The 14,515-nt window shown below is 36.6% G+C and overlaps 1 protein-coding gene across 15 annotated transcripts in view; it reads right to left on the bottom strand.

Annotated features, from left to right (window-relative positions):
- Positions 1-14,515, bottom strand: part of DACH2 (dachshund family transcription factor 2) — a 264,998-nt gene that overhangs the window by 87,229 nt on the left and 163,254 nt on the right. For all 15 annotated transcript variants that reach the window (XM_040698707.2, XM_046939899.1, XM_046939898.1 and 12 more), the window contains one exon: positions 2,976-3,107. In XM_040698707.2, coding sequence (XP_040554641.1) covers positions 2,976-3,107 — 132 coding nt within the window. The remainder of the gene's footprint in view (positions 1-2,975; positions 3,108-14,515) is intronic.

The following is a 14,515-nucleotide window of genomic DNA, read 5'->3' on the forward strand; positions in this document are numbered from 1 at the left end:
CTCATCTATTAGGCCATGGAAAGAAGAGGCAGGCACACATTCTAAAGTGAAACATTCAGTGGTTTTAAATCTTATACTCTCCAAAGGAAGTCAACATGCAACTCCGAGGTAATAAAACAAAAATCTTTATAGCTGTCTTTCTAAAGTAAACTTGCAACTCTTCAAGTCTGTGTTACAGTAAAAAGAAAAAAAAAAAACAACAAAGCAAACAAAAGGTCCTCTGCTCTGTACAACTATATTTTTGATTTGACAGCTACAATTATAATCATTCAGACATCTATTTCCCACAAACTCTCAGCAGCCATAACCTTTAGTGATTAATTATAAAGTTCCAGGAGCAATAGTACACAGACTAATTTCCTAAAACAATAAAAGACAGAATTTCTCATTTGGAGCTAAATGAAACACGAACAGGTTGTTATTCATGCTGAAATCTAGATGCAGAGTCATGTTGCAGCCATTACAAAAGCTATTAAACACAACCTCAAATCAAAGAAACTGTAGGTCTCTCTCCTAAAATAAAATGTTTTACTCACTTATGAGGCTTCTGACTCCTTTGTTCCATTTCTTTTTCCCTCCTCTTAGTAAAAAAAAAATTTCAAAATTCAATTTTGTTTCTCATTTTGCATCCCCATTTTGCTTTTAATAGTCATTTAAACTGTAACAGTCTAGAGCAAAACCAACATTTGGGAAAGCTTTCATGCACACAGAATTACAGTTGTGTTCTCTTCACAATGAATCAATGTTTGAAAGCGTGCATCAATTTTAAACAAAATGGTGACTCTCTTTAGGCCCTATCCCTTTTCAAAGACTTTTCTATAGCAAATATTTAATAATTCCTCATCTAAAATGAGAGGATTTTAATTAAGTGGCATATTAATTATGGGTTTTTTTTTGTTTGTTTGTTTGTTTTTTGGACACATTCTGCTGTATTTGCTTAATGTAAATCATTTTTTTTTTAATTTAAAAAAAGACCCTCTGAAGAAAGGGAGAAACAATGCATTACAAACATCCCACTTCTAGCTAGCAATGTAGATACTAAAAAAAGGGAAAGTTATGATTATTAGTGTATTAGTAGTCCTTTTTGCTAAGGACTTATTTCTCCATCTGCAAATAATGTTGGCACTCAATCCACAAAACACGTTCTTGGTAATATTACTGCATATGGCAATAAAAAAGGTAGAGAAATGGGAAAAGATCTTTATGTAACTGATATCACATCTTTATCCTTGGGCCCCACTGTACCTTCAGTTAAAGTCAGTGGGAATTTTTCCAAATACTTAAATTAGTATTGAGTCAGTTCTGTAACTCATTGAATTGCTAAACTGCGGGGATCTTGAATTTAATATGCATGCTCTTGATGTATTTTAGAAAAGCTGGTATGATATTCCCCATAAAACTTGTCAATGAGGTACCTAAAATAATATTGTTACTGTATTGCAGATTCTCCACACAGGAACACAAATTTTGCCATAATATAAAACACACCAAACCATGAACATTCAAATTAGCACGCTTTGCCACAACAGCTTTTAAAAACCTTAATATGAGCCCCACATCTTTTCTGTTTGAAGCTTCCTTGCTTTTCTGTAAGAATTCTATCTTCTGTCATATTAGCATTCAGTGAAATTGTATAATTCCCTTTGAACTATATACAGACTACAAAGAACAACACAAACTAAATATGCCTTTTTAGTGTTGTTTTTTATTTTTTATTTTAATTCAATATGCACTAATTGATTAGGGTCTGAGAGGTGAATAAGAAATATGTATTCTACATAATAGAAAGCTGGGGAAGGGTTTAATGCATGAATTGGAAGCCAGATTTCTTCAATACAGATGAGTACACAAAATTAGCAAAAGGCAATATCACTTTTGGAAAGACTGCTTTGAGCATAATTTGTCATGAATTCAAAGTTATTCCTTTAGAAAATGAGTCTAAGACCTCCCAGCTGCTGCTTTATTGGTCTAATAAATTACCATTTTGATGGCACAATGCATATACACTATACACCATCCAAGCAAGCAAACTGTTAGAGTGGCTTCGCCTTTAGAGACACACGTGTGATGTCGGATATCTGTGAATGCCAATGGAGGTCTGAAAGCAATGAGAGACCAGAAAATGCCTCTGTTGTTGAACTCAATGAAAATAGAGGATGTGCAAGCTTCCAAAATGTAAAGAGTGTATTTTAGGATTGTCTGTGTTAAAAAAACTGAGTCCAAGTGAACCTGCCCTTATTGTAATAGATACACAGCAGCTTCCTGACACAAAATGGGTCTCCTTTATTCTTAGTACTCTACACTGAGTAATATCTATTTGCCTGAAAAGGAAATAAGAATAAATAAAGACGATATTCTCGTCATAAGATTAATTTTTGTCTTAAACTTTGAACCTTACTCTTGTGGAGCTGGGATTAAGAGAACATAGTTCAAGTCTATACTAATGGTTAATAATAGTATAGATGAATGTGTATTTAGCATCTGTGCCTTCTTCTCAATGTTATTCCAAACAGGTAGGACATAACAAAAGTTTATTACGAGTCCTTCATAACGATGGTTTGCAAACATCCATCCAAGGGAAGAACAAAAGGCAAAAAAGCCAAACAGCTGGCAATTTAGCATTCCCTACCTCACCTTTCTCCAGTGAACTGTGGTGACTCATAATGAGCTCCAACAACTTGATGTTTTGGACACTTTCCATAATTTACAGAAAAGCTCTATATCAGTGCCAAAGAGAAATACTTCATTACTAACAACATATTTAGAGAAGAGTTTTACAAAGCAATCCTTCACCAATACTTTTGCTGAAAATGGCTGTTAGGAGGAAAACTGGAAGACTATGTGCAGTGATTTTTATTTAATGCTGGCAGAGGAAAGCTTACTAAATAAAAGAAGACAAGAATCTGAGACAGATTTTGATTTTGTTTTCAAAAAAACAGGTTTTCCTCAGAGCTCGTGTGCACAGCTTTACTTACCTGCGTTAGAATTAAGTTCTTCATTTTCTGATTCTGTTCCATTTTGACTTCCACTTCCATGGAGGCTATTCATTGCCATAAGTTTCATCTTCTGTAACTTCATAGCCTCTGCCATGGCTGCTGCTGTCAAACCTGGAAAGAACAGAAATAAATAAAATGCAGTATCACATGGTACAACACAGGGCTGAAAAATATGAACAACAAGACAACTTCTTTCAGTGAGAATATGTAAGTCACATTAAGTTCAGCACAGATTCTTATCCCAGTTATACAGTGTCATTCTGAACACTATCTTCAAGTCCTTTGTGTTACTCTAGTACTGCATTCTAAGAATGTGTTTCCAGGTGTTTGTGTTTCTTGTTCCTTTTGCACACGTATAATGTAAAACATTATTTATTTCATGTTATTCCTTTTCATTATACTTTTAAATATCGTTTCCTGTCACTTTGATCACTTTGTCACTTTGATCTCTCTCTGTTTGACTTACTTGCTAGAAAATTTCCAAGCACACTGGTAAAATATGGTGTTTCTTAACTTCAACAAACGGAAGCCAATTAAAGTGAAAAAAATAAATGCCGTATTATTATGATATATATCAAAATATTATTTTTTGAAGTCTTTTGATTTTAATATTATTACTACTGAAAAATACCACACTGGAAATGTGAGAAAAGTACAATATAATTGCAAACCAAATCTCACTTTAATGAGATATTAAAAACATTACAAACTTACAGAATAAATAGGAGCAGCGGTAGGAGATTCTAAAGTGACTGAAATTGAATTAATTTAAAATAGTAAAAGCGAAGGAGAAGGGTCATGTTACCAGTCTGGTTACATTTTTTTCTTAAAAAAGAAAAAAGATTTCCCTGCATCTTTTTTCATGACTGTAAACTTTTCAAGTTTTGTAATTTTGAATTTTCCAGTATGAGATAAAATGTTCTTCTGGACGGTACCAAATTAATTCTACTCTGGCTAAGATGTAACTGAAAATCTCTCCTATCACACAGGAAATAGAGGGGGATTAGGGCATGTAACCAAAAAAGATCCCTACAGGTATAATGGTTGATTCATTCAGCTATGCATAAGACCAGTTTTAGTGTCTTCCTCTCAGCAAATTATGAGTTGCTTTTGTCATCTCCTACAAAGCACGCTGAATGCTTCACATCAGCAATCTTGTAATTTAGATCCACAAAAACACGGGCTTGCATTCACCAAAAACAACTTTTTTTTTTGTTGGTAGCGCATGATAATTCAGAACAGAATTAAATAATCTATTCTTTATGAGAAGTACTGCTTACTGAGACATTAGACACTGATTAAAGTGAACTAATAATTTTCATATCCCATACTGCTGCACATCCATAAATGAAAATATTTTCTTTTAAAAGCTACTATGAATTTGACATTTAGATTAGCTGTGCTGCTCCTCTAACAGGCTTCACTAAGGCTCTCATTATTTTAATATGAGTTAAGTAAGCAAGCAATCAATAGACTCCAAATGCATGGGGGAGGTGTGTGTATTACCATCTCACATGGCTATAGTAATCCTGTTGACTTCAGTGAAGATATCCCTGATTAAAAGCAGTAAGTTGGAGATCATAGGTTATGAGACAGAAATAATAAAAATCAACCAGTTCTGTTCTGCTACTCCCATCCTACCTAAAAGCCCCTCAGCATTCACCAAAATAACCTATATTTGCACAGTCCTCTAATCCAAAAGCACTGATGCCAAATCTAATGAGAATCACCTACACTAACTGGGCATTTGTTTTATTGTTCTGTCACTGCTACACAAAAAACCATATTGATCTTATTTTTAATATACACTAACTACAAATATACAAAAGCAGAGTCCAGAAAACAACAGCAACCACTTTGTTTCTCAGGTCATTTCAGCCTTTACTTCATGCAAAAGATCACTACACCATAACAGTACTCATTTTTTATTTTAAAATAGAATTTTTCAAACGCCCTTTGAAGTTCTTTTGCAAATGGTACAGGGTTTTTATCAGGTTAAAATCAAACCCTGATGTTTAAACTTCTGCTTTTAAAATTCTCTGGCGGACATCACTCACATTTAATCCATCAAAGAAATAATACATCTTAAATGATGTAACTGTTCGTGCACTTTCAGAAGATGAAAGTCTATAAACTTTTCCACCTTGTCCTAGTGAAAGGAAATGGGATGGCTCTATGAGTGACTTCCTATTGTCTTCAGGAAGTTCAAGTTCATCATCACAAATCTTCTGAGGAATTTACTGCTTCCAGAGTTTCCAGGAACCTGCATGATTTGTGCTCCTACTTGCACTGTTGCTCCACATCCCAACCAATCCCAAGTGTTGCGGTACAGCCATCACCAAATCAGGATCAGAACAGTACTCACTCACAGCCTGTTCTCTTTTTGCTTGATAATCCACTTGCAAAGAATCTGCATTTCCCTTAAAGGTTACCAAAATGAAGTCTGAACACGTATTTTTTTAATGCAATATTTTATCACTTATATGTACTCAAACACATATGGATGAACAAGTACTCCAGTAAATATTTTCACTCAGACCAGTATTTATGCAGGTCCTTGAAACTCCAGGTTACAAAACTTTACTTAATTTAAATATACAAATGAAAAAATAAACTATTTGAAAGCACATGAGCAGGCAACAGAAAGTGAATTTAGGCCTTTAATGAAATTTTCAATGAAAAAGTGAGATGAGAAGTTGGCCAAGGCCTTTTAAAAATACTTCTGAGCAGTTGCATCAGAAGCATAATAAAGACAGAAAGGGTACTGAGGAACAAACAGAAAGGCATAAACAGTCCCAAAATCACCACAATGCCACCTGCAGAAATTAAAAGTAATTATTGTCAGGCATTTCTGAGCTCCCTAACCAGACACAGCTGCCATGAGGACAAAAGCCAAAAAACAATGATGTACCAGAAATCTATGCTGTGCCATCTGCCACACCAAAGTCGCTCTACTTCAGCATTAAAAGTTTAAAGAGTACAGCACAGTCCTAATGTATACAGCATGACAGCCTGAGGATGCTGAGTGGTCAGGCACAGTTACAGCAGATATGGCCAGTACTCTTTCTAGGCTCAGCAACGGCAGCCCTTATACTGCTCCTCACCTTCTACTATTCCTGGCCCTAACTGTGCTACAGTAAAAGCTCCAGAACTGTACTGTATGAGATACTCCAAAAACACTCTGTAATCCTTCAACAACTCTGAAAGCTAATACAATTGAGGCTAAAGTAGATGGTTTCAGTAGTAATAGCGTGGTACCAATTGAAAGGATGGAAGCAAACATGCAGCAAATCAAACATTGGCATAATCTCCAATTAAGACTACTGCCAAAGCTAATGTTACTGAAAGTTCTATTTAACTATTAATAAAACTTCTTTCTGCAACTGACTTCGATCCAGCTTGCTGTGGCAAGGAGGGTTATTCTTCAACTGGCTTATCTGAAGATCTACAAAGAGCTGAAGAATCATTTCCATCCTGCTGGATGAATAATTAGCAGCAGCAGAACCACTCACAATGTGAGTGCTTCACATTTAAAAAATGGACTTGGAAACTGCTGCAATGTGGACATCTCTATACTTCTAACAAACAAAAAGGATCACAGGGAAAGCTGACATGCTGGATTACACATTTCAAAGTTTTCAGCTTTTTCTCCCCTTTTACACTTGAAATTTCTCTTCCTTTAGATATCTTCTCCCAGTTGTGATCAATCACAGAGCGTCCGGGAAACAAACCGTGTGCCACTTACTGCCAAATATGTGCAAGTTCTCCAACGCTAACCACAAAGGAAAGCCTGAGTCTCAGCACAGCTGCAGCACTTTGCTTCCCAAACTCTGCCCTGGAGAGGGACAGCAGCTCCTGGTGGGACCTGCGGCACCACCACCACTCAGACACCTCGGAGCTGTGCTCAGGGGCAGCTCTCTAGATATGAATCTTGATTACAAGTGCATAACAGATTGTGATGGTGTGTGCTCAGGCACACCTGCATTGTGCATATGGCAAAACAGCCAACTGCCATTAGTAATCTTCATTCTGAAATTTCAGTTTTGTCAGGACATTGTGTACTCTCCTTTTGACAAGTCTGCATAACTCTGCAGTACAACATACAGATTTAGCCCTGAAATAACCCTTCAAGGACATGCAAGCCAACATAGTTTATAGTCAGGTTGCAATGAAGTCAGATTCCACAGCTGTATTCTGAGCCTCAATTAAAGAATGCTTTAGCACCAAACAGGTTTTGCATCACAATTCTCAACCCTAACTAGGAGTCCACAGCACCACAGGCTGCAGAGGAGACCTGCTGTTAACGGGGTGCTGTCACTGTAACTGGCCTAAGTGTATTACAGGGGCCAGATTCACAGGGCGTGTGGTGTGCTCCTCCAGCCCAGGCTCCCGGAGCACTGGAGAGGCCTGCACACAAAGCTGCTTGTATCTCCAGGCTGCAACCTGTTAAAACCAGTGGTTAATTGTTTACTCGAGTGCCCGCTACGCAGATACCAAGACTACTGAAGCTCACTCCTCCATGAAGTCTCAGGAATGACTTCAACAAAAATGCAGTTATACTGCATGGCTTGAAGATCACAACTGCAAGGCCCCTCGCAGTGCCCCCCAGCCAGCCCCCTCATGGGGCAGCGCCGACCTCACCCCACTCCCAGCACCAGGTGACAAAGGGTGCCGCCTGGGGCCCTGAGCAGACCAAACTCACTGAGCAGCAGACACCTTCCCAGAGAACCAAGAAACTGAAACTCAGTCACACTCCTGCACTGATGGACCTCAGAATCTTTCTTTTAAGAGAGTCCTTCATGTTTAACTGATTCCAGCTACTGGAAATTGGATCTCGATGGTAAACCCAAGGATTCTAAGCATTTTAATACAACAAACCATAAGGTTTTAGGTCTATTTTTCAGCTCCCTAATTAGTTAGACTGTGCTCCTCCTTCATATTAGTTTGAAAGCTTTTCTGTCAAAACTGTGAACAAGTGAATTAACTAAAGGAGAACTATGAGTAATCAAATCTTGAGGTTTGCAATTAATTAAATGTAACGGTGAGTCAGTGAACTGAAGAATGGTCTTATATTAAAACAAAACATTTAATTAAATTAACAGTCAACACATTGCAATTAATAATATTCAAAAGGAAAATGAAACCCAGTTCAGCCTTGCCATAGTACTTCAGTCTAACAGTCAAGCATTGTGCATCAGCTTGTTTGTTATTTGCATTCAAAGCTGCTATGGGTCAAATATGATGTGCTAAAACAGGAATAATGAAACATCTGGTAGTATGAAATGTTAATGTGAGATACCATATTGCAAACAGTGAAAACAATTTTGAAACATCCAATAAATTAGGCCTTTGAAGACTGAAAAAGATAAGCTTTCTTTCCCATTTTCTTCAATAGGAAAATTACAAAATGCATAAAATGTATTTAAAATTTTCAGAATGCTTCCATGAATTCACAAATTTGAACACTCACATTAGAAAATAAATCCTCCTCTATAGTTGAAATGAATCATTCTTGTTTAGCAGGAGGTAAAACCCAGCTATGAACATGGATGTCTGGTAAACCAGTCTTGAATAAGATGTCTGAATTAAAGACCACGGCATTAGAGCAGTCTGGAGACAGGTCTGAGCTTCAATTTGAAGAAAACACAAATGTTAAACCCAAATTTATGCTTATGTGTAGTAACGTTCACAATGCCTACATGAACATAACCACTTATGCTCAAGCTGCTATGCAGCAATACCTGTATATACTGCATATTTTACTTCAAAGGTAGCCTGTATCTCACAATAAACCAAACTGCAGCTCACCCATTGGAGGGAAAGCTGATCTACAAAGAACATGGAGAGGGCTACATTATATTTTTTTCTTCATTCTTACAGTGTCTTATGAGGATTGATTGATTTCGTGACATTTTCTGCTCTTTTTTACAATCTATGCCATGAGAATGATTTGTCAAGACTGTTATGCGTAATACTTTTAGTGTTCTGCACTACTGTGACCTTTATCTTCTTCTGTATATTTGATTGACTGACCCCCCCAGCTTTGATCTACAAGCTTCCGAAGATGGAAGAATACATGGAGTAGATACATCAGCCATTGAATTACTGCTGAAAAGTTCACAATCACTTTATACGTATAACTTCTATATTCTTCTGTGCACATTTAATGCAATTTCAGTGAGATATCTTTTACAGAATAAAATGAAAATTCTCATGTTACATAGTACAATGAAAAACTGTTTTCATACAGAAAAAGAGTGAAAAAATCATGCACTAGGCCTCAGATTTCAGGACGGACAAAACAAATCATGCTAATGTTCAGAATCATCCAAATTCTCAAACTATCAGCTTATGCTTTTCTTAATGCTGTCATAGATTAAAATCACAATTATTTAGGTTGAGGACTTGAAAAATTAGAAAGTAAACTAGAAATGTGTTAAAATACAAAAATCAATTCTAGTTGAAGGAAAAAAAAAATGCTAACTTCGAAGTCCTACATATTAAGAGGCCACAGGAAAGGATACGAAGGTGGTATTATCTGCCTCAAAAAGGAAAATGTATTTTAGACACCAGCCTCACAACCTGTACAGCAGGAATGCATCACTAATTTCAGTCATCTTTTTGGTACGAAGATAAATAAAGATGGTGACACGCACCTGCATCCAGCCCATGCAGAACAGTTAGCTTCTGACATATCCTGGATGAGCAGGTTGGATTAGCTTGGGTAAAATTCAAAGCACTTGGCCAACAGTCAGGGAAGTTCCTGCACAGACAGGACCCTGGGTGCATGAACACCTCCACAGCCACTTTCATCAGCACTCACTGCATGCGTCTTGCATTGCAGGACTCAGTTACCCTCAGCTAAGTTTTAGAAAATGTATGGGTTCTGGAGAAAATAAAATTGACATAAAGAAATTCCATTGTAGTAGCCCTCACGTTCATGAAAAGTTACAGATTCTGCAAATTCACTACCATCACGGAAGTCTGTCATGGTGCACGTACTGCCACTCGAAATTAGAATTAGCTGTTATTAGGTTTTCCTCACCTTTATTCCTTTCCTACTAAATCAATTTCTGTGGATTTAAAGCACTTCTCCTAATTGATAATGATGGGAAAACAGCTGAAGTTTTTAGAGGTCCTTTCAGTTAAACACCAAAATGTCTGAACGCTTATCTGGAATTGGCATGAATCTCTTGAGTTTGTAAAATTAATTGAGCTGGAAGGCCTTCTGAGAATAAGGATATCTTTGTGAGTGATTTCAAGCTACTTCCTACTTCTGACTGGAAAATACCATACAAACATTTTTTTTTCCAATCAGGTGGCATAGCTCAGCCGTGTCCCAGCTGTCACAAAGCATGATTAAAAACCTGGTTATTTCAAGGATTTTAAGTGAATACTGAATTCCATACAGTACTTTAGTTGAGATCTCAATCTCCCATCAAGATCCCTTCTTCTCAGCAATGCTGTTAGAAGCAGGGTTGTTGAGATGCTCCTCTGGCCACCACTGCTCCCTGCAGCCAGACAAGTCGGACCCAGAGGGCTGTGAGGATCACACTGCACAGATCCCTGATGCAGCCTTCCAGAAGCCAAAGCCTTACTGAGGAGAAACATTATTCCAGCCTCTCCTCAGATATTTTCAACAAGCCAAAGCCAAGCAATGATAGAAATTCTGCTTGCAAACACACAATTTGAAGTACCACAATAATAAACTGTTCTCCACTATGGCTGGCAGTGGCAAGGTATAGCAGGAAGGCTAAAGCTGGTCATAGGCAAACTCAAATGAGCCTAATATGGAAGTGAAGACGAAGTGCTCAACCAAGGATGCAATTCTGCCTTCTTCGTAAGCACCGCAATCCCCAGTTCTGCAGCAATTCATCTGCAATCAACTGACAGTCAGTGGGATCATTTTCAAAGATTACATTCTTCTTACCAAAATAATGGATGTAGACCATTAGTTGGGCTGACTACTTGTGGCACTTCATACAGCAACATTCACTGCAGGTTCCTCCACTGAGTTAACTTTCTAGAATACTCCCTATATATTATCTCTTCATATAAGTATGAGTATACTTCGTATGAGTATCTCATATAACTTCTGTGAGACAAGAACAAAGGCGGCCAGGTAGCAAATGCTGCTCAATGTTTCCTGGGATTGCAGCTGAGCTGCTGCTGGGGCACCTCCTACACACAGGTGATGGATGTCTGAATTTCCAGCACTGCAAAGGGAAAACAGGAGGCCCCAGGCTGGAGTTTGCCAAATGTAACTTCTAGCTAGGTTTGCACCATAGGTAAAGAAACACAAAGAGCAATATTCTCCTCTGGGGCATAACTTAATGACTATTGATCACACAACCAGAGAGTATATGGAATGTGATTACAGAAGAGCGTGTACCTCAACTTTCTTTTCTTAACATCTGATTGTTCTGGTCTTCCTGTTTTAAGTTCCTTCTGTTTTGCTACAGCTTTCTCAGGCACATTTACTTACAGAAATAACAGAGGAGACAAACAATTTAGTCCCAGTGGGCTAATATCTTCTTTGTTTATGAAGCTATGCCAGAATAGCTACTTCCATTTTATACTACGAAAGGTAAAGGACATTTTTCAAAGCTGAGAAACTGACTGGAAGCTTATTTTCTTGTTCCACCTTGTGAATAAAAATAACACATAGAAGATGAACTACACAATTTTCAAAACCTTAAAGGATATGTCTCTACTCATTGGTCAAGCTGAATTAACTTGCAGCCTTTGAGCCAAATGGAAGCTCAAGAAGGAGAGAAATAATCTAGTCACTGAACTGAAACACTTAGCTATCTAAAATTATGCAAATATTCTCTTTGCCCTTGCAAATCTTTCCAGATAAACTCTAGCGGTCTTTACTCTTGAGTTTGCATCAGTACAGCAATTTCACTTCTTATACAACTATGGCAAGAAGCGTTTTCACCTTAAGTTTCATTCAACAATTTCAATAGTCAAAGCATACGCAGATCTTAAAATGGAGTCTCAGATTTTATAATTCAGATTCAGTACATTTATTTTATAAGCTAAAATATATTTAGTACAAATGATGTTCAAGATATATTGAAAATTACTTTTTGCAATTGAGAAAAATACTGAAGATACCAATTAATCTTGCTTTTCTGTAAACTGACATTACGTGTCATCCCTTCCAATTGCTACCTCTACAATTATCATACTTTGCAGTACTCAGCTTTCTGTCAATATTAATATGGTACTCCTTGCAGTTTTTTTTTAGAGCTCCTAAACGTTTTTTTTTTCCTCACACTGAGAGATTATAATACATTATTTTAAACATATATAGGTAATATTCCTGTCCTGTGCTTCTAGTAAGAATTTAACTCTGGTTTTAGACATTTAATGTGATCTAACTGTCAACACAGTAGTTTATTAAAAGGAGACATTTTATTTCTTCTATAGACATTGCTTTCAAATGCACGTTTTCAGTATTATTCTACTATATCCTTTAATTGAGATTTCAAAAACTGAAACTGTGTTGATGAGGACGGGCTTAACAGTATGGTTATGGCAGATGAGCTAATAAATGCCCATTATTCAAGTCATCTCAGCATGGTAAATATAAATTTTAACTGTAATTTTATTACTCTACGTAGATTTAGGAATCAGTATGTGTTTAAGACAGACTCCCTTTACCTACATGAGAATGGAGACAGTTATTTTCTAAGATCTTATCTGATAAAAAAAAATCTTAATAGTTCTTTTCAGGAAATAGAGGATGTAATATTCTCCCTACTTCTTTCAAAAAGCCACTAAATTTCTCATACTTGAGAAGAAAATTAACCTTTTTGCTGATTAATCAGTACGCAGCTTTGACTGGTGAAGAGAAAATTGTATTATGAATGAACAGCTACCTGTTATCAAATTACAAGGCATTTTCATCAAAGGACCAAGAAATGCAGCGCATTGACCAGTTAACATGCTTCCACTGACCTGGGGGGGGGGGGGGGTTCAGTTAACAGCTTCTGAAGAATGCTTCCTTTTGATTCTTGTCTCTGACACAAAAATGATTGTCCCATTTAACCACTGTTCTATCACATACATCAGAGAATCCTATTTACTCACACACTACTGGAACATTACAACACAATAGTGTGATTGTCTCTGCAAGAAAATTTTAAAGACTGACTTTTTTTCTTTTTTCTAAAAAAGGGAGTAAGATCAAAAGCTCACTTTAATAGATGTTTGACTAAGGTCATACTCCTAGGAAATGGAACACTGAAGATGAAAGAGAACAAATAGATTTGGCTTTTGATCTCAGCCAAATGCATTTGGCATTGTTTAGCTTTTATAAAATACTTCAACTTTAGGCAATATCATGACGAAAATGAATTGGTTGAAGTCCCGAGGTTTTAATAGATCAGTAATCCTTTAACATGTACCGGCATTTGGAAAAACTTCTCCTTTCTTAAAATCCTTGGCTAAACTTCGTTCCTCTTGGAACCAACTCCAACCGAACATGGTTATTGTTGCTTATACTACGTATGTCTGAACAATTTTAAGATTATATTGTCCTACTAGACAAATTTCAGAGTTTTTATCCAAAAGTGATACTAAATAAGGGCCACTGATGTTCCTAGGAAGGAATTTAAGGGAAGAGTGCAGACTGTTAAGAAAAGATATTGGAATTACTTCAGTAAAATAAATCCTGTGTTCGCAGACAATGAACCAACATCAGACCATTTTACCAAATTATTTCACAGGTTATAACCCTCCTAGAAATATTGTGGATGCCAAAATTAGGAAATAAAATACGAGCAAGGGAGGAATGGATTACAAACTATTACTTTCAAATTCTTCAGTAATAACGTTGTTTCCTGGCTTCAGACAACTTGGTTAATTAAGGAAAAAGATGGGATAACATTAATTAAAGCAACATGCTTAAATTACTTCTACTGTTAGTCATTATTAGCCATTAGAAGCACTGCAAAAACCTATAAACTACTTAGTAGGCTACACTATCAAAATTTACAAAGAAGTTACATCAGCTCAGCCCTTTGATAAACTGTGATAAGAGGAAATGCATCAGCCCTGAGCTTCACATAGCATTTTTAAAGTTTTGATAAGAATTAACGATTTATGCTATAAAACGTACTGCAATAAAAGACGTTGTATCTGTACCATAGAAACATTTGGCCTCAAGAACTATACAGAAATAACTTCCTGATCTCATTTATGTATTACTATATTGTATTACAATATGATAATAATGATATAGAGCTGAGAAATACGAAAAACAGTCATTATTAAAAGCAAGGTATCTGACCACAAACCCAAAAAGATATCCAGGGAAGGAAGAGGTGATTCCCTACTCCCCTACAACACTCATCATGGTACTCCTTCAAGAGACACTTAAAAAGACACAAGAAGCCACAGCCATTTGCTTTCCAATATCAAGCCACAAATTCAACCACATGGAGTAATAACACATTCCTTCTTCACACTGTTCTCTCTTAAAAAGGGAAAATATATATTTTTAAAAAGGA

This window comes from Gallus gallus, chromosome 4 (assembly GCF_016699485.2).
Source record: "Gallus gallus isolate bGalGal1 chromosome 4, bGalGal1.mat.broiler.GRCg7b, whole genome shotgun sequence".
NCBI lineage: Eukaryota > Metazoa > Chordata > Aves > Galliformes > Phasianidae > Gallus > Gallus gallus.